At 34.6% G+C, this 18,216-nt stretch overlaps 4 protein-coding genes across 6 annotated transcripts; 1 reads left to right on the plus strand and 3 right to left on the minus strand.

Moving 5' to 3' along the window:
* Positions 1-333: 333 nt before the first annotated feature.
* LOC109012090 (syntaxin-61-like) lies at positions 334-4,401 on the minus strand. 3 transcript variants are annotated; one of them, XM_035687870.1, is made up of 8 exons: positions 4,217-4,401; positions 3,404-3,482; positions 2,743-2,856; positions 2,313-2,430; positions 1,824-2,017; positions 1,105-1,195; positions 860-925; positions 334-669 (listed from the first exon to the last, which is right to left on the minus strand). In XM_035687870.1, the coding sequence occupies exons 3-8, from the start codon at positions 2,805-2,807 to the stop codon at positions 559-561; spliced, it is 645 nt and encodes a 214-aa protein (XP_035543763.1). In that variant the 5' UTR covers positions 2,808-2,856; positions 3,404-3,482; positions 4,217-4,401; the 3' UTR covers positions 334-558. The 3 variants fall into 3 exon arrangements, with proteins under 3 accessions (XP_035543763.1, XP_035543761.1, XP_035543762.1); XM_035687868.1 differs by having other exon boundaries at positions 2,313-2,426; positions 4,217-4,397; XM_035687869.1 differs by lacking the exon at positions 4,217-4,401 and adding an exon at positions 3,902-4,014 and having other exon boundaries at positions 2,313-2,426.
* A 741-nt stretch (positions 4,402-5,142) lies between these two features.
* Positions 5,143-7,336, minus strand: LOC109012117 (putative pentatricopeptide repeat-containing protein At1g53330). Its single transcript, XM_018993620.2, has one exon. The coding sequence runs from the start codon at positions 7,030-7,032 to the stop codon at positions 5,650-5,652; it is 1,383 nt and encodes a 460-aa protein (XP_018849165.1). The 5' UTR covers positions 7,033-7,336; the 3' UTR covers positions 5,143-5,649.
* Positions 7,337-11,151: 3,815 nt separating this feature from the next.
* Positions 11,152-12,387, minus strand: LOC109010663. Its single transcript, XM_018991562.2, has 2 exons — positions 11,963-12,387; positions 11,152-11,482 (listed from the first exon to the last, which is right to left on the minus strand). Exons 1-2 carry the CDS (start codon positions 12,257-12,259, stop codon positions 11,465-11,467), a joined length of 315 nt encoding a protein of 104 aa, XP_018847107.1. The 5' UTR covers positions 12,260-12,387; the 3' UTR covers positions 11,152-11,464.
* Positions 12,388-13,811: 1,424 nt separating this feature from the next.
* LOC109012125 (ras-related protein RABA1b-like) lies at positions 13,812-16,821 on the plus strand. Its single transcript, XM_018993629.2, has 2 exons — positions 13,812-14,238; positions 16,053-16,821. The coding sequence occupies exons 1-2, from the start codon at positions 14,018-14,020 to the stop codon at positions 16,486-16,488; spliced, it is 657 nt and encodes a 218-aa protein (XP_018849174.2). The 5' UTR covers positions 13,812-14,017; the 3' UTR covers positions 16,489-16,821.
* The last annotated feature ends 1,395 nt before the right edge of the window (positions 16,822-18,216 follow it).

Below are 18,216 nucleotides of genomic sequence, written 5' to 3' on the forward strand. Positions count from 1 at the left end.
TTGCATGTTCACTTCACTTGGATTTACAGACATCACAGGTGCAAGAAAATTTTGAGCACAGATCACCAGGAAGATTTGTTCTTTGTTGTAAAATAATGGCGAGTTCAAAAATATGGAAAAGCATCTTGGCCTAGAAACAAAAACAGAGTAAATTAAGAGGAACGATGTATGTATCTATTTCATCAAACGCATGCTGAGAAATCATAAATGGGAACCATCTAGTATCTTGGCAGAGCCGCATGGAGAAATAATCAAGACTCAAAATAATAGTATTTACATTGTATTGTAATTTCAAGTGCTACTTCAACCACAAATTCTGAGTAACTTAAGATATTTCACCGAACAAAAAGGCAGATTCTTCATTTCGTTCCAAGTCTTTTTTAACTCCAAAAACCAACCAGATTACCAATCAAATCATTTCAATCCGACCTATTCTGTAGAGTCCCCTCCTTCCCCTCCTCTCTCTCTCTCTCTCTCTCTCTCTACCCGCAAGGATATTCCCATCGCTCGTCCCAAGCCTCCCATGTACAAACATTGCAAACTTGTTCATTCAATTGCCTAAGTGAAGAAGACGAGAACGAATAAGATGATAAACAGAACCACCAAGAATAATATCATCATAAACTGGCCCTTTGCACCAGCTTTTTTCATGACCATAGCCACCTTTTTCTGCAAAGAGATGATAAAAATCACATTTTCACCTCTTATTACATAATAGTATGTTGAAATAACCAATTTGTTAAAATTTAGCAAATGAGATCATATTTAATCTGAAACTTGTTTTCAATTGACTGGTACGAATCAATCTTGCAAAAATTGAAAATAAACAATATAGTTCAGACTTATTACAGAGGCTCACCTGAACAAAATCAAGGCGATTTGATGTACTGTCCATTTCCATACCCAAATCATCTACAATTTTCTCCTGGGGCACCCAAAGACTACCATTTAGTCCAACAAATCATCAAAAAAACAAATGACACCTCAATGAGGGTGACAAAACAGTTAATTAACACGTTACTGATAGTCTGAAAAATGTCACTGTTGCATAATGTTATCTTTGACATCATTTTCTGCCAGTAAAACTGTGAAAAAATCCCTTACCTGTGCAAGAAGCTCTTCATGTATGGTAAGCCCAACACCTCCAATTCTCTGCACACTTGCACTAAGTTCATCTAATTCCTCATCCTGCTGCCTGCAATCAACAATTGACAAGGATACAAAATCAAGAACAGTCAAGATACAAAGTACATAGCATGTTTCTCGGTATATAGCACAGATCTACCCCAAGAGGTTTCTCAGTTAAAACTATCAATATCTTTTATAAAACGTACAAATATTATGAAAATAGTAACAACTAGATAGCATTAGGAATCCAAACGCATCGCCCACAGCGGAGTAAAAATGATAACAACAGACCCTTCTTCAAAAAATTCCCAAGGAATAAGCTATAAAAGCAATATCTTGATTTTGTTTTCTCCAACAACTGGCTAGTTGTGGTAACATCATCCTCACTAATTTAAGGATCAAAACTAAATGTTACATGCTAATTAGACTTTATAATATTTTGACAACCTGCTTATCAAAAAATAATATTTTGAAAACCCTAAGAAGAGTCAGAAATTTCTTATCTACGTTGTTAAATTGCAACACATAACATATATGTTCCTTATTAACCAACACACAAACAAGCCAACCGACATAAAGAATGAAGTTCTGTAAATAAAACCCCCCAAGTTTGAAAGACAACACATAGATATCAAGCTTAATATGTTAGCATGAGCCTGTGTGGGGAAGGAAAAAGAAATAAACAATAATGCTACTTTATCAGAAGCAGCTGTCTATCAGATTCTGATGATATGAGATCATCATTATCTACAGCAGTGTAGTGGTTAGATCTATCCTTCGGGTGCGAATCTGGCATCCTCATTAGTTCTCGACGCATTACACTCGCACTAGTAGTGCCAGTCCCATTTGATTCCTTCCCAGCTTCTACTGCTCTCTTCATGGAGCCCACCTAATAAGTAGTCCAATAATTTAGCCACACACACATAAAGCCAAAAGCTTGTAATGCGATACAGTATATTATCTAAACTATTCCTCTGGTTAGGAAAGGAATAAAAACCATTGCTTCTAATAAATCAACCAAGCAACTGTTTACCTTGTGATTTGTGTGAAAAAAGCATAGCCATTGTAGCTAAAGCCCAGTTTATTGGGTAATATTATAAAGAGTGCACTTGTCAATCTACAAGAATTCTTATTACTAAACACAGCATCTCCACTCCCCAACAATATAGTTCAACAGTTGATACCTGCGTACGAGCAGTGCTGGTCCATCTTCTTCGTTTTTCAAGTTCCACTTCATCAATGCCATACCAGGATGGATCCCTAGCTGCCACAGCAATTGCTTTGTCCAATTCATCCACCTTCCTATCAAGAAAGCAGGCTCTCAATAGTTGCATACTGAGGCTAATTTGATGAACAAATGCCAAAACTCATCTAAAAAGATCCGCCGTGAGTGGACTCAATAACAGACCCTTAATTGAAAATGAAATAGCAAGGGTTTAATGCAGGTTGAGATCACATCAGAATAATAAGGAAATGTGTTAAATTTATACACCATGCAATCTTCTCACTGACTCATTGCAGGGTAAATAGCATAATGGAAACATCTTGTTGATCTTTCACAGAATAATAGAAGAGGTAAAATCAGTATGTTAAATGTGGTTGTTCTAAAATTACCTGCCACTCAATGCTCTCACAACCAGCAAGCAGTTCCTTTGCGAGATGTACTTGGTCTCCAGCATCAGAAGGAATACGCTCCCATTGGTGAAAAGTAGACCGCAACTTATCAATCTAACCAGGAATGTAATCAAATAGTCAGACAACTAATATATCTTAAGAAACTCCTAATGCCACCATCTACAAAGTCCAAAACAAAAATAAAAACCAAATCTAAAAGTGATGATAAGCAACTATCTATCATTATCACAGCACTGATCAGAGGAATGAACAGCAATGCTACGAAAAATGCAATTCAAACCAACCCATGAATAAACCATAACAGTAACAACAAAAATAGAGCACCCTATTTCAACTCCAATCTTTGCTCCATCGTCCCATTGTATTTACACGCTTCTAGTAATCCACAATATGTGGTAAACACATCAAAAGTGGAGTTGAATTGGGGCAGAAGGAATATATCAGAACCACCAAAATGCGAAGTAATAGGTGGCAGATGATGTCAAATGCTATATATCATGGAAATATCAAGAAGTAGTAGTAAAAACACAAAAGTCACCAAGTGCTCACGTATACCGAATAAGACATGCTATTGACTGAAAATAAAACTTTCTTTGCTAAATGCTCCTTCAAATCATAATCAATTCACCAACAAACTTACAGATTCTTGAATCTCCTCTTTCACTACATAGAATGGATCTTGGGCAGAAGGCATCTTGTAATATATAACAGCAAATAACCTATACATGTCCATAAACAGACTTCCATCAGCAAGAATACAAATAGACATATGTATACTTTGGAATTGACCATCCATAAAGATCTTACACCCATAAGTAAAACAAATAACTAGATATAGAATAACGGAAAATTTCGTGGAAGAGGAGTGTACTGATTCTTAATCGGAGAAATGGTGGGTTTTTCCTAAAACCAAAAATTTGAGATCTCCAGCATTAAAATTTCATGTAATTTCAAAGATAGACAAGGAACTAATGAAATCGTTAGCAAGCCTATCTCGCCAAATCAGCTAAACACTGCAAGATACTGAGATTGACTGGCACAATTAGAAGCAGCCGGTCCACTTTTCAGTTATGGCTTTGAGGGCCAGATTCTTTGGAAATGCCCAAATACACACGAATAATTCGAGATCTTTGGATACCTTTAAGCCATATCAGGCTAACATATGATTTTTTTAGGCTGACAGAGAAGCAAACTTCGCAAAATTTCGAATCAGAGACCCCAAGATTGAATCTTTCGAGATCAACTACTGAGAAAAAAAATATATATTTTGAGATCTATTATTCTAAGAGTAATTAAGACAAGCATTGAAAAGTGATAAAAGAAAATCAGTAATAATAATTAGGATAAAATATCAGCGAACCAAATGACGACCAAAAGTACCGAGATCCTGTAATTTTATGAAAAGATTAGAAAATCGTAAAAAGGAAAATTAACAGTAAAATAAAAAAACGACCTGAGAGAAATGGGTTGTCCGGACTGGCCTGAAAAGTGGAGGGCTGAGGCGGAGGCGGAGTCGTCCGGGAAGAAAAAGGAAAGTTCTTCTCTCTTTTTAATTTCCCCAAAAAAAAATCTTCGGAGATGGGAATAATACTGTCGGAGCGAGAGAATGACCGACCGGTTTTCGTTAGGGAAAAAAAAATATTATTAACTGATCAAATATATTTCGATTTTATAATTTGTAATTGTTCAATCGATTTTATATCTTTTATATTCTAAAAGGCAATACCAATATGAATTATGTTATATGTCTAATCGTATTATTTATTACGTGACTACATGGAAATATTAGACTTACTATTCTTTTATTATTATTTTTTAATTTATTTCGATCGACCAATATAATCATATCATTTTATTAAAAATAAATATCTTACTAAATTTATAGAGACATTTTATAAAAATAATTTTATAAATTGATATCGTTAATACTATATTTATTTTATAATAAAAATAATTTTATAATCTAATGCACCACAATATTAATAAATCTTATTTTGTGAGATTTTATTATGAACTAAACTTTTCTCTAAAAATAATTTTAACATTACATAAATAAATTTTATTTTATTTAAAAAATGATTTAACTTATGCCTCTCTTATAATTTTTTTATAATTATATATTAAATCAAAATTTGTCAACATATTTATATTGATTGATTATAAAATGAATAATAGTAAATTCATTTACTTTTTTTTAATGATTATTCCTTACGCATCCCCTGGTCTTAAAAAAAAAAAGACTGATTCTTGGGATTAGTACACATAGGTGAGCCAAGAGGCATTAGAAAAAGTATCCCAATATTGCAAGGCCTTTGGAACCCTGAAAACCAGATAAAAAGAGCCATTGTGTTAGAAAACTAGCTAAAAATGATATCACTGTTTATCAGAGAAAACTCAGTAAAGGCAGATAAGTTGGTATAACTCTCCAATTGATTCTACTTGGATAATGGTTCCACAGACGAACTAGCATAGCCTTGAAATTTCCAAAGACAGCTAAAACTGCTATAACTATTGATACAATAGTTCAAACGGAGATTTCCATAGCTAAAACACTTCAAAAATGGAGATTTTGGGCTGCTTGCAATGAGAGATGAAATGAAAATGGAAAAGGAATTCCAACTCAGCATCTAAAGCAAACTGAGTAATCCAAGTAATGCCATTTCTCCACTGGCCAAACTTGGGATTTTGATGGCGAGATATAGCCTTGGAAAGCTTTAATACAGCATTCGAATACGCATGATGACAGAGTCACTTTGCTTCAGTGCAGCCAATTATTGAGTGGCACAAAGACATGAACTGCCAGTCTCAACGAAACTAGTCTTTATGGGATCGGGAAGCACACCTTCAATTGAACAAAATTCACTCTCAACTGTTCACAGTCTAAAATTACGTTATCACCAAAGTGTCAACAACCTTGGAGGAATTTGACAGCTTTTCTTTCTTACACGCCATCAAAACCATTATCCTCCAGGTATCTACATCAACGAGATTTCCTTTTCCCAGACTATTCAAAACAGTTAATGGCAACTCCAAATTACATTCCTGAAATAATCCATCTACGAGTTTATTAATGCTTGCACTGCGAGGTGCAAAGCCCTTGAAGATCATCTCCTCTAGAATAAACGCAGCTTCCTTAAACTGCTTCCAATGACATAGCCCATCAAAAAGTGTCCGGTATGACACCACATCAGGAGTACACCCACGTCTTGGCAAATCTTCGAGCAAATCTCTTGCTTCAATCCATTTACCCTCCTTACATAACCCACCAATTATTACATTATAACTAACAACATCCGGCTTACACCCCTTCTCCACCATCTCATCCAAGATTCTAAATGCTGATTCAAAATCCTTCTCCTTACAAAACCCATTAATCATAGCATTGTAAGTCACAGTATCAGGCTTACACCCAAGCTCTTTCATTTCCTCCAAGATCCCAAAAGCCTCTTCCTTCCTGCCAGCCTTAAAAAGCGCATTAATTAAACTAGAATAAACCACCGAATCCAATTTCAACTCATTTCTCACCATCTCCTCCTTAAGCTTAAATGCCGAACTCAATTCGTCAATCCCACAAAGCCCTCTAATCAATGATGTATACACATACGCATTAGGCTTAACACCATAAACGCACACCATATCCTCTTTCAACTGAAAAGCTTCTTTCAACCTAAAATTCATGCAGAGCTGATACATCAAAGTCCCAAACGTCACCACATTTGGAAAAACACCCCTTCTTTGCATTTCATCAAACACGTTCCACGCATCATCCAAACTGCCAATCCGACAACAAGCATGGATCAATATATTATATGTACAAGCGTCCGGGGTCCCGTCTTTATAAATACCGAGAAAAGTTTCTCTCACTTTCTCAAACTCTCCACACCTCAACAGTGCGTTCAACAGCGAATTAGCCGATTTCACGGTCCGCTTGCAACGGTAACCGGTAATTGATTCAAATGTCTGTATAGCACGGTCGGGGAGGTTGGCGCGGCCGTAGAAGGAGATGACATTGCAGAAGATGATTTCGCCGGGAGCGAAGCGGGTCTCCTGTTTAAGTTGGTGGAGTATTTGCTCCATTTCGTCGAACATCTTGGCGCGACCGAGCTTGGTGATAATGAGGTCGTAGGAAAGGAGGGAGTAGCGCAAGGGCTTCTTGGGATTAAAGTTAGGGTTAGGGTTTCGGAAGAGTTGGAGAGCGAGGGTGGGGTCCTTTTGGAGACGGAGGAGGGAGGAGAGCCTAAAGGGAGAGATGGGTTTTGGAGGCTTCATCTTCTTCGGGGGATGGGGTAAAGTGGCATATCGATATTAGTATGCGTTCGCTATGGGGTGCTCACGGGGGCAAGCAGCAATTTTTACTCTCAATAGTTTCGGGTTTCGACGCTTTTCTCTTCAATTAGATTGTTCTATCCATGGCAAGCAACTTTTACAATTTGAGATCAGCCAGCCTCGAAGGGAGAAGGAAGAAGAGAGCTGTGTTTTAAGTGGATTAATCAGTTCAGACGTAGAGCTAGAGCATGCACGGTGTGCCTCGTAGTTTGGTCAATTACATTTGACTGAGTTCACCTCAGCCCAAATTTTCTACTTTTTGAAAAGTTGCGTTCATACGTGCTACGTAGAGATTATGATTCTGTTTGGATGTTGAAGTGAGTTGAGTTGAGGTAATAAAATATTATTAGAATATTATTTTTTAATATTATTATTATTTTGAGATTTGAAAAAATTAAATTGTTAATTATATTTTGTATTGAAATTTGAAAAAGTTGTAATGATGAGTTGAGATGAGTTTGGTAACCAAACGAAGTCATATTAAAAAAAAAAATTATAAAATGATATGATTTTATGTGATTATTTAATTTTTTTTATTATAAAAATAATTTTATAAATTGATATCTCATATTAAGTTATATTATTTTGTGATTTATTTTTGTATAATTTATTTATAATTAAAATATTTTTCTTCTATTTTTTGTATGTCCCTTCGATTTGGAGGATTTAAAAATAGTCATAGATGTTGTAGAGTTTATTTGATTATGAGTAATATTAAGTATAAGTCTTAAATAAATAAATTTTACATAAGTTATTTATAAAAATGTGAATCTCACTGTGGAGTCTATTTTTTTATAAAAGCTAATTGTGTAGAATTTATATATTTGATATTTGTATAAATTATTTCTCTTTTACAAGTATATCTATTCTACTTAAGTGCCTCGAAATCCAACTTATACAATAATTTTAAGGAATAATTTTTCCGCATTTATTGTCCAATAAATCTACTCTCATCGATTGTTGGGTCTTATTGAGTCTCGACAATTTTATTTTTAATTTTTTTTCAATTGTTTTTACTTAGTAATTAATGAATCATTTTTTAATAATATTATGAATTTTAATTTTTTTTTAAACTATTTAAGGGTATAAAAATATAATTTCTTAAAAAAAAAAAAAAAATTGCTCTTATCGGGACCCATCTCGTCCAGCCATATCTGCGAGGCTCGACATTTCAACTCTCAAGATTGAGCATGGGTTTGAGTACAACCGTGCAAGACGAAAACCACGCAGAGAAACCCAGGGTCCCAGAGTAATGCTTCGTAAACCTTTTTTAGCATTAGCTAATCTAACGAGAATTTAACTATTAAGTCAGTAAATTACTCATATTAAATTAACTATATTTTAAATATTTAGAACACACTATTCATTTATCAAATCTCTTTTATATTATTTCTTTCTCTCTCTTTTTAATATCAATTATTTCTCTCTCCATTTTAAATGACAATTGAAAAAATATAATTAGAATACAATTACTAATTAATATATAATATTATGAATAGTAAAATATGATAAAATAAAATAAATTCATAATTAAAAAAATTAAAATTTTTTTCAAAATTATTAATTACTCATTACTATATAATGAATAAATAGATAATCCAATTTGGAGATTTGATATGAATAGTCAAAGTTAAATTCATCTTATATTATTTTATTGTCATATAATGAAAAAATGGCTATTCCAATGTAAAAACTTATGTGAATGTAATAGCTAAATGCTAAATTCATCTTGCATTCATAAAAAATGTACTTTAACTTTAACTAATCCAATGAGAGTGCTCTAAGGAAGTCTGGTTTAAATTCAAAATTTACCTCAATTCATTTTAATTTATTTTATCTTATTATTATAATTTTTTAAATATTTACATAAAATATAATAAACAATTCAATTTTTTTAAATTTCAAAATAATTTTTTTAAATTATCACATAAAATATAATAAACAATTTAATTTTTATTCTATTATTCACAAATCATCTCAATTTATCTCAATTCATCTCTAAATCCAAACCATTCTATCTTTTTAATATTATATAGTGTATTTAAATATTTTATTTATTATTTTCTTTTAAATATTTTTTTAATATCTTTAATTATTAAAAAAATATATTATTTTAATAATAATCAATTTCTTAATTATTAAATAAAAAAATAAAATATATAGTAAATAAGTGGTTAGAAATAATAAATTTATCGTTATTCTAATCATAAAGACTTTTGCTAGATAAGTCGGTTTGTTAAGAAAATAGGACTCATTATAACTTCAAAAAATAAAACACATTTACAAATACATTTTCTTTATAAAGCGTGGTGTAAGGGGTAAAATATCCCTAGGCACCAGCCCAGCCCACCAAATACTCATTATTAGAATAAAAAAAAAAAAAAAAAAGGAGAAGAATGAGAGATAATGAAGGGATAGGAGAGAGGAGTGTCTCAAGGGAAAAATGTGAACAGTATCGAGAGAAAATAAGAAAGGAAGAGGTAGTTAGACATGCAAAGGGAATGAGCCATATCTCACCGCTGCAGGTAGGCATGCAGAAAGAGAAATCAGATAAAAAGGAGACTTGGCTTCTTCTTTATCAGCTTCTTCAACTTGGCGAAGAAAGTTCTAGCGAGAACCATCTTCTCAAATAAGTAAATTTTCAATTTCTATTTTATAATAAGAAATAAAAGACTATAAGAGACTGTAAATTAGTTATGTTATAGTAGATTTTTTCTCTCTAAATACTCATGGACGTAGGCATTATGTTAAACTACATAAATTTGTGTTTCTCAATCTATTTATTTTTCTTACATTTGTTTTCTATACACTGTCATAGATGTATGCATCTACACCGTACGGCCGCACCAAATCATTGTCGGAGGTTCCAAACCACACTGATCGAAGCTCAAATTGTCTTAACGGTTCGAAAATGACTATTTCTACTCTATTGGCCTGTTGTGTGATTTTTTAGGCATTAATACATGGTTTAAATGATTGGTTGGATAAAAGTCTTGATCAAGAGGAAAATGAAATATTTATAATTCTTTAGTAACTTTTTTTAAATGTAAAAAAAATTAAAATTATGCTTAATAAAATAACACAATTATATCGTTAAATGAATTAGCTGAAAAATAGTTTGGGATTCGGTCTCTTTTGGAAATCTTACTATCGGAGATTGCACATTCAGTGTTTGACTAGTGGTCTCACTAAGTGTATAAATCAAGGTTACAACGATCGGAAGAAGAATTTATCTACAAAAATAAAGGCGGTTCTGCCTTTGGATCTTAAATGACACCTTTTGCGGTAAGGAGTATGGAGTCTGGACACTCAAAAAGCGCCAACGACTCTCCGGTCTGGAATTGGCAGAAAAACCCAGTCTGTATTCCCTTTTTCTAGCATGCATGCCGACCATGTCTGCTGATGGGTCGTTTTACCATTCAAACATACCGAACGCGCGACTTTATATACAATAGGGAACATGCGCATGAAACACTTGAAAAGAGAGACGAATTAATATCGATCAAAGCAAGCTTAAAATAAAGAAGAACGACAGCATATACAGTACGTGGATCCGCATGTAAGGATAGATGGTCTTCATCCATACAAGTCCTATAAGTACTACGTGCATCGCAAATCGTATAACCTAGCTCTGAGATTGGAAGAGTAAACGATCGAGCTGAACCAGAACATTTTATATATGCAACTTGTACCCCCTTCAATTCATTGCTTGGATCTTTTATCTTTTAATCCTAAGTTCAGGAATATTAGAAGGGAATAGCACGAATCTATCAGAGTCCTATAAAACAATCTGTCCAACTTTGAATTACCCAAAAGTTGGGGAGGGAATCTATTTCAAGTTTAGGTCAGACAAAAGAAGAGTGTGATCATGAGTTAGAACCGTTGATTTCAGAGACCTGCTGTATCCAGAACTTATGACGCAAAAGCAGATTCATAGCAGCAAAGCCAGACTGAAATTCGCTTTGCAGGCTAGCATATTGCAGAGTATGTCTGGCAGACATGTCATTCTAATTTCTATCCATTCATGGCTACGGGATAGTTAAAATCTCAAGACCAAGAACACAAGATTCAAATACGTATATTGATTATATTATGATGACAACAGTACAAGAACTACGGGTCAGTACTTGCAGAAATGAGAGACCCGATATATCAGAGGTTCTATTTTGATTTGAAACGTACTTTTGGGATTTGCTTTTGTTTTCTTTGGACAATTATATTTATAACTTAAGTTTGTAGATTGCTGGAATGCGTATCTCTATCTCTTTACTTACGGCGTTCGCTAAGTGGGGGATATTACACAGAGACAAAACATGGCTTTGTCGGTATAAATATCATTGATTCTGAATTTGTGAGGGTGGTACCAAGGTTGTCTTCAAGAGCACCAAAAGGCCTGAAAAAGAAAGAAAAGCATCCCGACATACATTGTCTTTAGAGTAGTACTTGATGCGTTCAATATATATATATGCAAAATCTTATCCCTAAATACAAGGAAAAAAAAAATAGAGAGAGAATAAATAAATTAAACGAAAGAGTGAGAGATCAAGGCCCCAGTTTTAACCAAAGTCAAATGCTAGTTGAAATTATAAAAGTAATCGATTGATTTTTTATTTATTTTTACTTAATAGTTAAGAAAATGAATATTAATAAATTGATATTTTTTCTTTATTTTTTAAAAATATATAAAAAAGTGTATTTACACTTATCGATTGAATTCTTCGATTGATTATCGCACTGCAGGTAGCACTATCCTTAACCAAATGCAATATTCATTAGATAAAAAGGAAGAAGAAAAGGAGAAAATATATAATTAGCAACGCACACGTACAAATTAGGCACAATTGCCCTATATATAGTGGAGGAAAGTACTTACAAAATTGAAACAAAATATGCGTGTCCTCCATGCCTTCTTTGCATTCTTCAGTTTTGAGAATATCACATCTTTGGAACATATTTTAGCTGGTGCTTCGACCAAAAACACCCTACGCTGTATTGGAGGAGACCACAAACCACTCTTCTCATAATCAAAGTCATATTGCGATGCATCAAAGAACTTCCCTAGCAGCCTCTCGGATACTGATTTCGAAACCATTTGAACACTACTCGGACTTGATGTGGAGGAAGTTTCCTTCAGAGACGAAGCTGGAGAAGAGCCTTCAAAGATGGTCATTGATAGACCTCGAGGAACACAATGGAGAGACGATAAGGGGCCGAGATCAGAGAGAGAAAGGTCTAGTAGACACAAAAGCTCAGAGGTTTCCGATAAGGATAAACATAAGAGGGTGGAAACGCGGAGAGTAATATGGTGGGGACGAGGGTGCCATGCATCTTATATATATTATTATAGATGGGACCACAGTTCATTATACGTCTTTTTTCCCTCTGAAGCTAGCTGAATATGGTACCGTTACTAGAAAAATATACCTTTTGATGAACAGAAGGGATTTGAAGATCGAACCACCTTTGAACTGTCGTTAGGAAAGCAAATCCATTCGAATTTTGAATTGATTAAGGTATCATTTGATGGACATGAAGTCATGCATGGGGTCGGTCTCCATGCACGGAACCCTACATCCTTAGTCATACATGTATACAACACAGAATTAGCAAATGTTGGTTTAGTCTATTTCTAGCAAAGGACGTTACCAATATTAAAACTTTAGGCCACTTTACACCGTAAAAAGACATATGCAATAGATAGACAGTGTCATAACGCGTTTGGAAAATCTTTATACACTACTACTAGTACTACTGATAGCAGTACACTCGACAGGGACCATGTCTAGTAAAACGAACAACGTTAATTTGAATCTCTTCATTCCCTTCTCATGTTGGAGTTAATTAAACACCCACTCGGGAGAGAAAAATAAAATAAAATAAAATAAATTGCATGACAAATGAAAAGATCATGAGACTAACACCATCGTTTAATAAACTTTCGTAAGAATTAATTACTGCAGATTATAAGAAGGGATGGGTTTCACGGGGATTCAATTTGGAAGTCTTGGAGGCAGTCCTACGAAATCTGGCAACGATCCAAGAGCAGGATTAATCTCTACATGGGTTTGAATCAAGGTGTTAATTTGTTATGTATCTACTCCTTAATTTCAACGAAAGATAACGTATTTTAGTTTGTCATTGCTTCACACCTAAAAAGAAAATGAGTTACATGATATGGTTATACTTATAGGTAATTAATTAGCAAGTTCATTTTCTCAAGTTGCGAGAAATGGCTAGGTAGTTATATGGGATCCATTTGCTTAATTAGGACCTAGCTTAAATTCTGCTTTACAAAGATACCAACTTTTTTTTCCCAATTACATTATATTGAACTTGAATGTGATTCTCATTTTTTTTTTTTCCCATTTTAAAGATTAGATTTATCTAATTCAAAATTATAAGAACATTTTTTTTAGTTAAGGTCGGTTTGAATACATAAACTATCTCATTTCATTATTATATTTTTATCAAATTCTCATATAAAATATAATAAATAATTTAAAATTTATAAATTTTAAAATAATAATAATATTATAAAATAATATTTTATTTTATTTTTAATTTTTATTTAAAATTATTTCATCTCATTTTATTGTACCAAATTTTTAGTAGATTTGAATTTCTAATTTTGGATAGTATTAAGTCCGGATTAGCAGAAAAAATTCCAATCATGTGAAAGCAAATGATCTAGTATGTCAAACTTTTGGTTTGACCTATTTCCCATCGAAATTTGGATGTTTCCCACTTCGCATATCCCTTTTACCGACGTTTACCCTCGCATGATAATCTCCGGCTCTTTTCGAAAACATTTTCTCGCTTCCCACTTCCGAGTACTGACTACATCCCACCGAAAGCCTCGCTTGCCTGCAAATCTCTCTCTCACGCGCGCCCATTTGTTCGAAGAATAAAGCTTTGGAGCTAGCCAACAATGGCGGGGGACAGAGCTGACGACGACTATGACTACCTCTTCAAGGTGGTCTTGATTGGGGACTCGGGCGTGGGCAAGTCGAATCTGCTGTCCAGGTTCACCAAGAACGAGTTCAACCTCGAGTCTAAGTCCACCATTGGCGTCGAGTTTGCCACTCGCACCTTGAACGTCGATGGCAAGGTTATCAAGGCTCAGATTTGGGACACTGCTGGCCAGGAAAGGTACTTGTTTCTTCTCCAACCCTGTCTTTTCCCATGTGGGTTTCTCTTATTTTAGCTTCTTGATTGATGGGTATGTTGGATTTGTATAGCTATGGGTGTCATACTTATAAAAAAAGCTTTGAATGCCATCTTAATTGGTTGCTCAGTTACTTCTTGGTTCTTTTCTTGGCTGGGATGCAAATGACGTATTTTTTACTAAATTTTAGGCAGAGATTTAAATCTCCTATCATGGATTTGTTTCAATGAAGGTATTCTTTCTCTTTAAAATCTAATTTTCCGTTTGTAAATAATTGCCCTAGTAGTTGTTTACTTCTGAAGCTGTGGGTGTTTTCTTCGGATTGGGCATATTTACTTATCCTTTAACATGCTAAATGAAGATCATATATGGGTCTGAAAGCGAGACGGGTTTTTAACGTACTGTATGATAGTGTTCAACTTCATCAACTTTGAATTTTCTTAATCCGGGTGACGCGCTCTCTCTTTTCTCAGAAGGCGCTTTTTAGTTCCGAGTTGCTCCCCAAGAGGTTAAAACCTCGACTCATGGAATCCCGTTCTTCCTGGTCTAGATCTGTAAAGAGGTGCCGTTAACTAACTTAGGTACAGGTATTATAAATGGGCTGTTTCAAAGGAAATAATTGTTCACACACTGCGTGACAACCCGACTGGAAGGGGGAGTTGCACATTGTCCTCTTCAGGTGCATCGAGTTCGGATATGTTGTTTGAAATATTGCATCAGTGGTTGTGTTTGTTTGACGGCTTAAGGAGTTAAAAGCGTCTAACAAAACTACATGCATGAATTAACAATGTTAAGCTAGTGGGTGAAAGCCACTTTTTAGTATTTGAGTCATAAGTTTTTCTACTTTCCTTTGTGGCTTTGGTGTCCTCAGATTTGATACGTTTGTTTGGAAGATGGACTGATGGATTGATCGACAGGAGGATAACAAGTTGGTTGTCGGTTAATTTTGAAATTATGAAAGGGAAGCAAATTAGCAAGAGTCAACCTTAAAGTAGATGCTACTTGTCAAGGCCAATTGGTCAGCTGTTGAAATGTCACTATATGAAACTCTTATTGCAAGTATAAAGTTAACAATATTACTAGTTTACAAGTGGAAACAAAGTTTAAAGGATTACCCTAACTATTTTTGCAAGATTTGGATTGTAGCCTGAATTTGTAGTTACCATGGAATTCCTGATTGTGTAGACTCTGGGTTTAGATTATGAAGGCATTAAGCGGTATGTGCTGAGTCCTCTACGGAGTGAATAATACATCAATTTGGCTTTCACAAATAATCGTGGAGAGTGCTAATTATGACTAATTCTTTTTGGGATATCAAACAAATGTGGCTAGTGGCTACCGTGTCCATGGTTGTAAAGTGTAAATGGTAGGTGTTCTGTAAAGATAGATTGATGGAAGAATATTGAGTTTTCTTGATGAGCCTGAGACAAAGGGAGTAAGGTACGTACTGGCAGGGAAGGTGGGCTTGGGAAGTAGAAGTTGAATTTGTCTTAGGTGCATGAAGATACACACTTTTCTGTATCTTTTTCATTCATATCTTCAGTAAGTGCAATTTTTAGTCTTGGTGTTTATATATTAACCCTATCTCGATAAGGATTTTATTCTGTTAACATTTAGTGAACCATCGTGCCTTGTTAAGACACTTCAAAGACCTTTTAATCAGATACAAGTAACGCCAGTTTATTTTGTTTAGTGTGCCAAATGCTGATTATTGTTGACACCATCTGAATCATAATCTTGATACCTTTACCCTCGCAGATTAGATGTTATATTTCCATTTGCCTTCTTGACTTTATAGGTATCGTGCCATCACCAGTGCGTACTATCGTGGAGCAGTAGGTGCACTCCTTGTGTATGACATCACTCGTCATGCAACATTTGAGAACGTTGACAGATGGCTGAAGGAGTTGAGAGGCCACACAGATTCAAACATCGCCATGATGCTTGTTGGGAACAAATCTGATCTTCGCCACCTAGTAGCTGTTTCAACAGAGGAAGGGAAATCCTATGCTGAAAAGGAATCACTTTATTTCATGGAGACTTCAGCACTGGAGGCAGTAAATGTAGAAAATGCTTTCGCTGAAGTTCTGACTCAAATCTACCACACAGCAAGCAAGAAGCAAATGGAAGGAGGAGAAAATGGAGATGCTTCATCTGTTCCAGCCAAAGGAGAACAAATAAATATCAAAGATGACAAATATGGTTTGAAAAAACTTGGCTGCTGTTCAAGTTAGAAATTATGGGCTGGACTGGGCTTCTTGTATTGTGTATTATTTTAAGAGAGATACAAACTAGTAACAACCAGAAAAAGGAAATTCTGTCGGGATATTAAACTTTGTTTGTTAAACCACGGTGCATGGGATGTAGACGCAGAATAGGCGCATCACATGGCTTGGCTTTCCTGTCCATCTTTCTTTTAGATCTATTACAATGTTTTTTTTGTTTGAAGTTTCCTGAGCAGAATTTGCTAAAAGCTGTGCTGCTAGCCTGCTATGTTTCCTCTGTTTTCTACAGTTCTCTGGTATGTATAAGCTACATATGCTTCTGAAAAGATTTTACATTTCCTATATTTTTTTCGTAGGTGGTGTTGGTCGGTTGAAAGCAATTTCCAAAGAACTTTTATGCCAAAATGATTCTTTTTGCCCCTTTTGTGTGAGAGAGAACAAACCAGATGAGTGCTACAACTATAAATGGATTATACAAAATAAATTTTACAGATTAACGTGATTTTATGTGATTTGTCAGTTTGTAATCTAATAAATTACATCAAGCCACGTCAGTTTGTGAGAGATTACTTTTTATAATTTTCTAATGACTAAAATATTTCTCATACTAATAATCCCAAGACTCCATAAACTTCATTTTGTGGGAATGAACTCTCTATCTCGTGCGAACGCATCCATACACAAATAGTTGTACTTCCTAAAACTCTCCATGTGGCATGTACACGCAAATGCCATAATGCAAACAAAGTTGCAAATTTCCAACTGGTTGCGAGAGAGTTGTCTGCCTATCAGCTCCAATTATTGGCAAATATGCTAGAAATATGGCAACAGCCAAGAGAACGGTGAACCAATCTAATCGAAGAGTTCTGTTATTTATAAATCAATAAGTAAGCATATTAAATATTAAAGTTTTTCTATTTTAATTGATATATTAAATTTTCATATTACTAAAATGTTTAATTTATTAATGAACAAAATTTTAATTTATAAATAAATTGTTGATGCCGGAAAAATTGTACAACAGGCCGGAATGAGAGAAATAGTTGTTATAGGTCCATTGCTGACTTGAGCCTTAATTAGTGTTGTTTAGAGCCCTCGGCAATGTTTCGGTGCGGTTGTACGGTGTTGATGCGTGTGTCTATGGCAATAAATGGAAAACAAGTGCAGAGGAAATAAGAGTAAGGGACACACAGATTTACATGGTTCAGCATGTTGCTTATGTCTACGGGTATTTGAGGAGAGAAAATTCACTATAATATATTTATTTACAGTCTCTCATTTCTCGTTATATAAACAAGATTGTAGCTCTTCCTACTGAATAAAAGGTATTCCTTGAGAGGTTGTTAAAGAAGAAAAAGAAGATGAAGAGAGCTTGTTGGTCATCTAGTCCCTTGCTTTTATCACCTTCTCTATTGCGTGCGTGTACTTGCCTTGATATGACCGGTCCCTTTGCATGTCTATCAGCAGAAGTGAGGCCTTACCCTTGTCGTGTATGAGCATCCTTTATTTTTTCTATTTTTTGTTGACACCCTTCCCTTACTCTCTTCACCTATGGTACTCTCTTGTCTCCTACTCCCCTCCTCACCATTTTGTCCTCTAGTGTAGCTTGGTGAGTTGGGCCAAGCCTTTAGTGGGCCGGATGTTTTATCCTCCACATAAACCTTTTTATATAATTCATCAAAATCTAAAGGGTGAGTATTTAAAGAAAAATAATATATACACACAGTTATTTATATA

The sequence above is a fragment of the Juglans regia genome, chromosome 2 (genome assembly GCF_001411555.2).
Source record: "Juglans regia cultivar Chandler chromosome 2, Walnut 2.0, whole genome shotgun sequence".
Classification (NCBI taxonomy): Eukaryota; Viridiplantae; Streptophyta; class Magnoliopsida; order Fagales; family Juglandaceae; genus Juglans; species Juglans regia.

Coding starts and splice junctions, on each gene's coding strand:
- LOC109012090 (XM_035687868.1), bottom strand. CDS start 3,457: ATGCCTTCTGCCCAAGATCCATTCTATGTAGTGAAAGAGGAGATTCAA. Junction 926..1,104: donor ATGAAGAGCTTCTTGCACAG/GTAAGGGATTTT, acceptor TGGGTGCCCCAG/GAGAAAATTGTAGATGATTT. Junction 670..859: donor ATCGCCTTGATTTTGTTCAG/GTGAGCCTCTGT, acceptor ATCTCTTTGCAG/AAAAAGGTGGCTATGGTCAT.
- LOC109012117 (XM_018993620.2), bottom strand. CDS start 7,032: ATGAAGCCTCCAAAACCCATCTCTCCCTTTAGGCTCTCCTCCCTCCTC.
- LOC109010663 (XM_018991562.2), bottom strand. CDS start 12,259: ATGACCATCTTTGAAGGCTCTTCTCCAGCTTCGTCTCTGAAGGAAACT.
- LOC109012125 (XM_018993629.2), top strand. CDS start 14,018: ATGGCGGGGGACAGAGCTGACGACGACTATGACTACCTCTTCAAGGTG. Junction 14,239..16,052: donor GACACTGCTGGCCAGGAAAG/GTACTTGTTTCT, acceptor TTGACTTTATAG/GTATCGTGCCATCACCAGTG.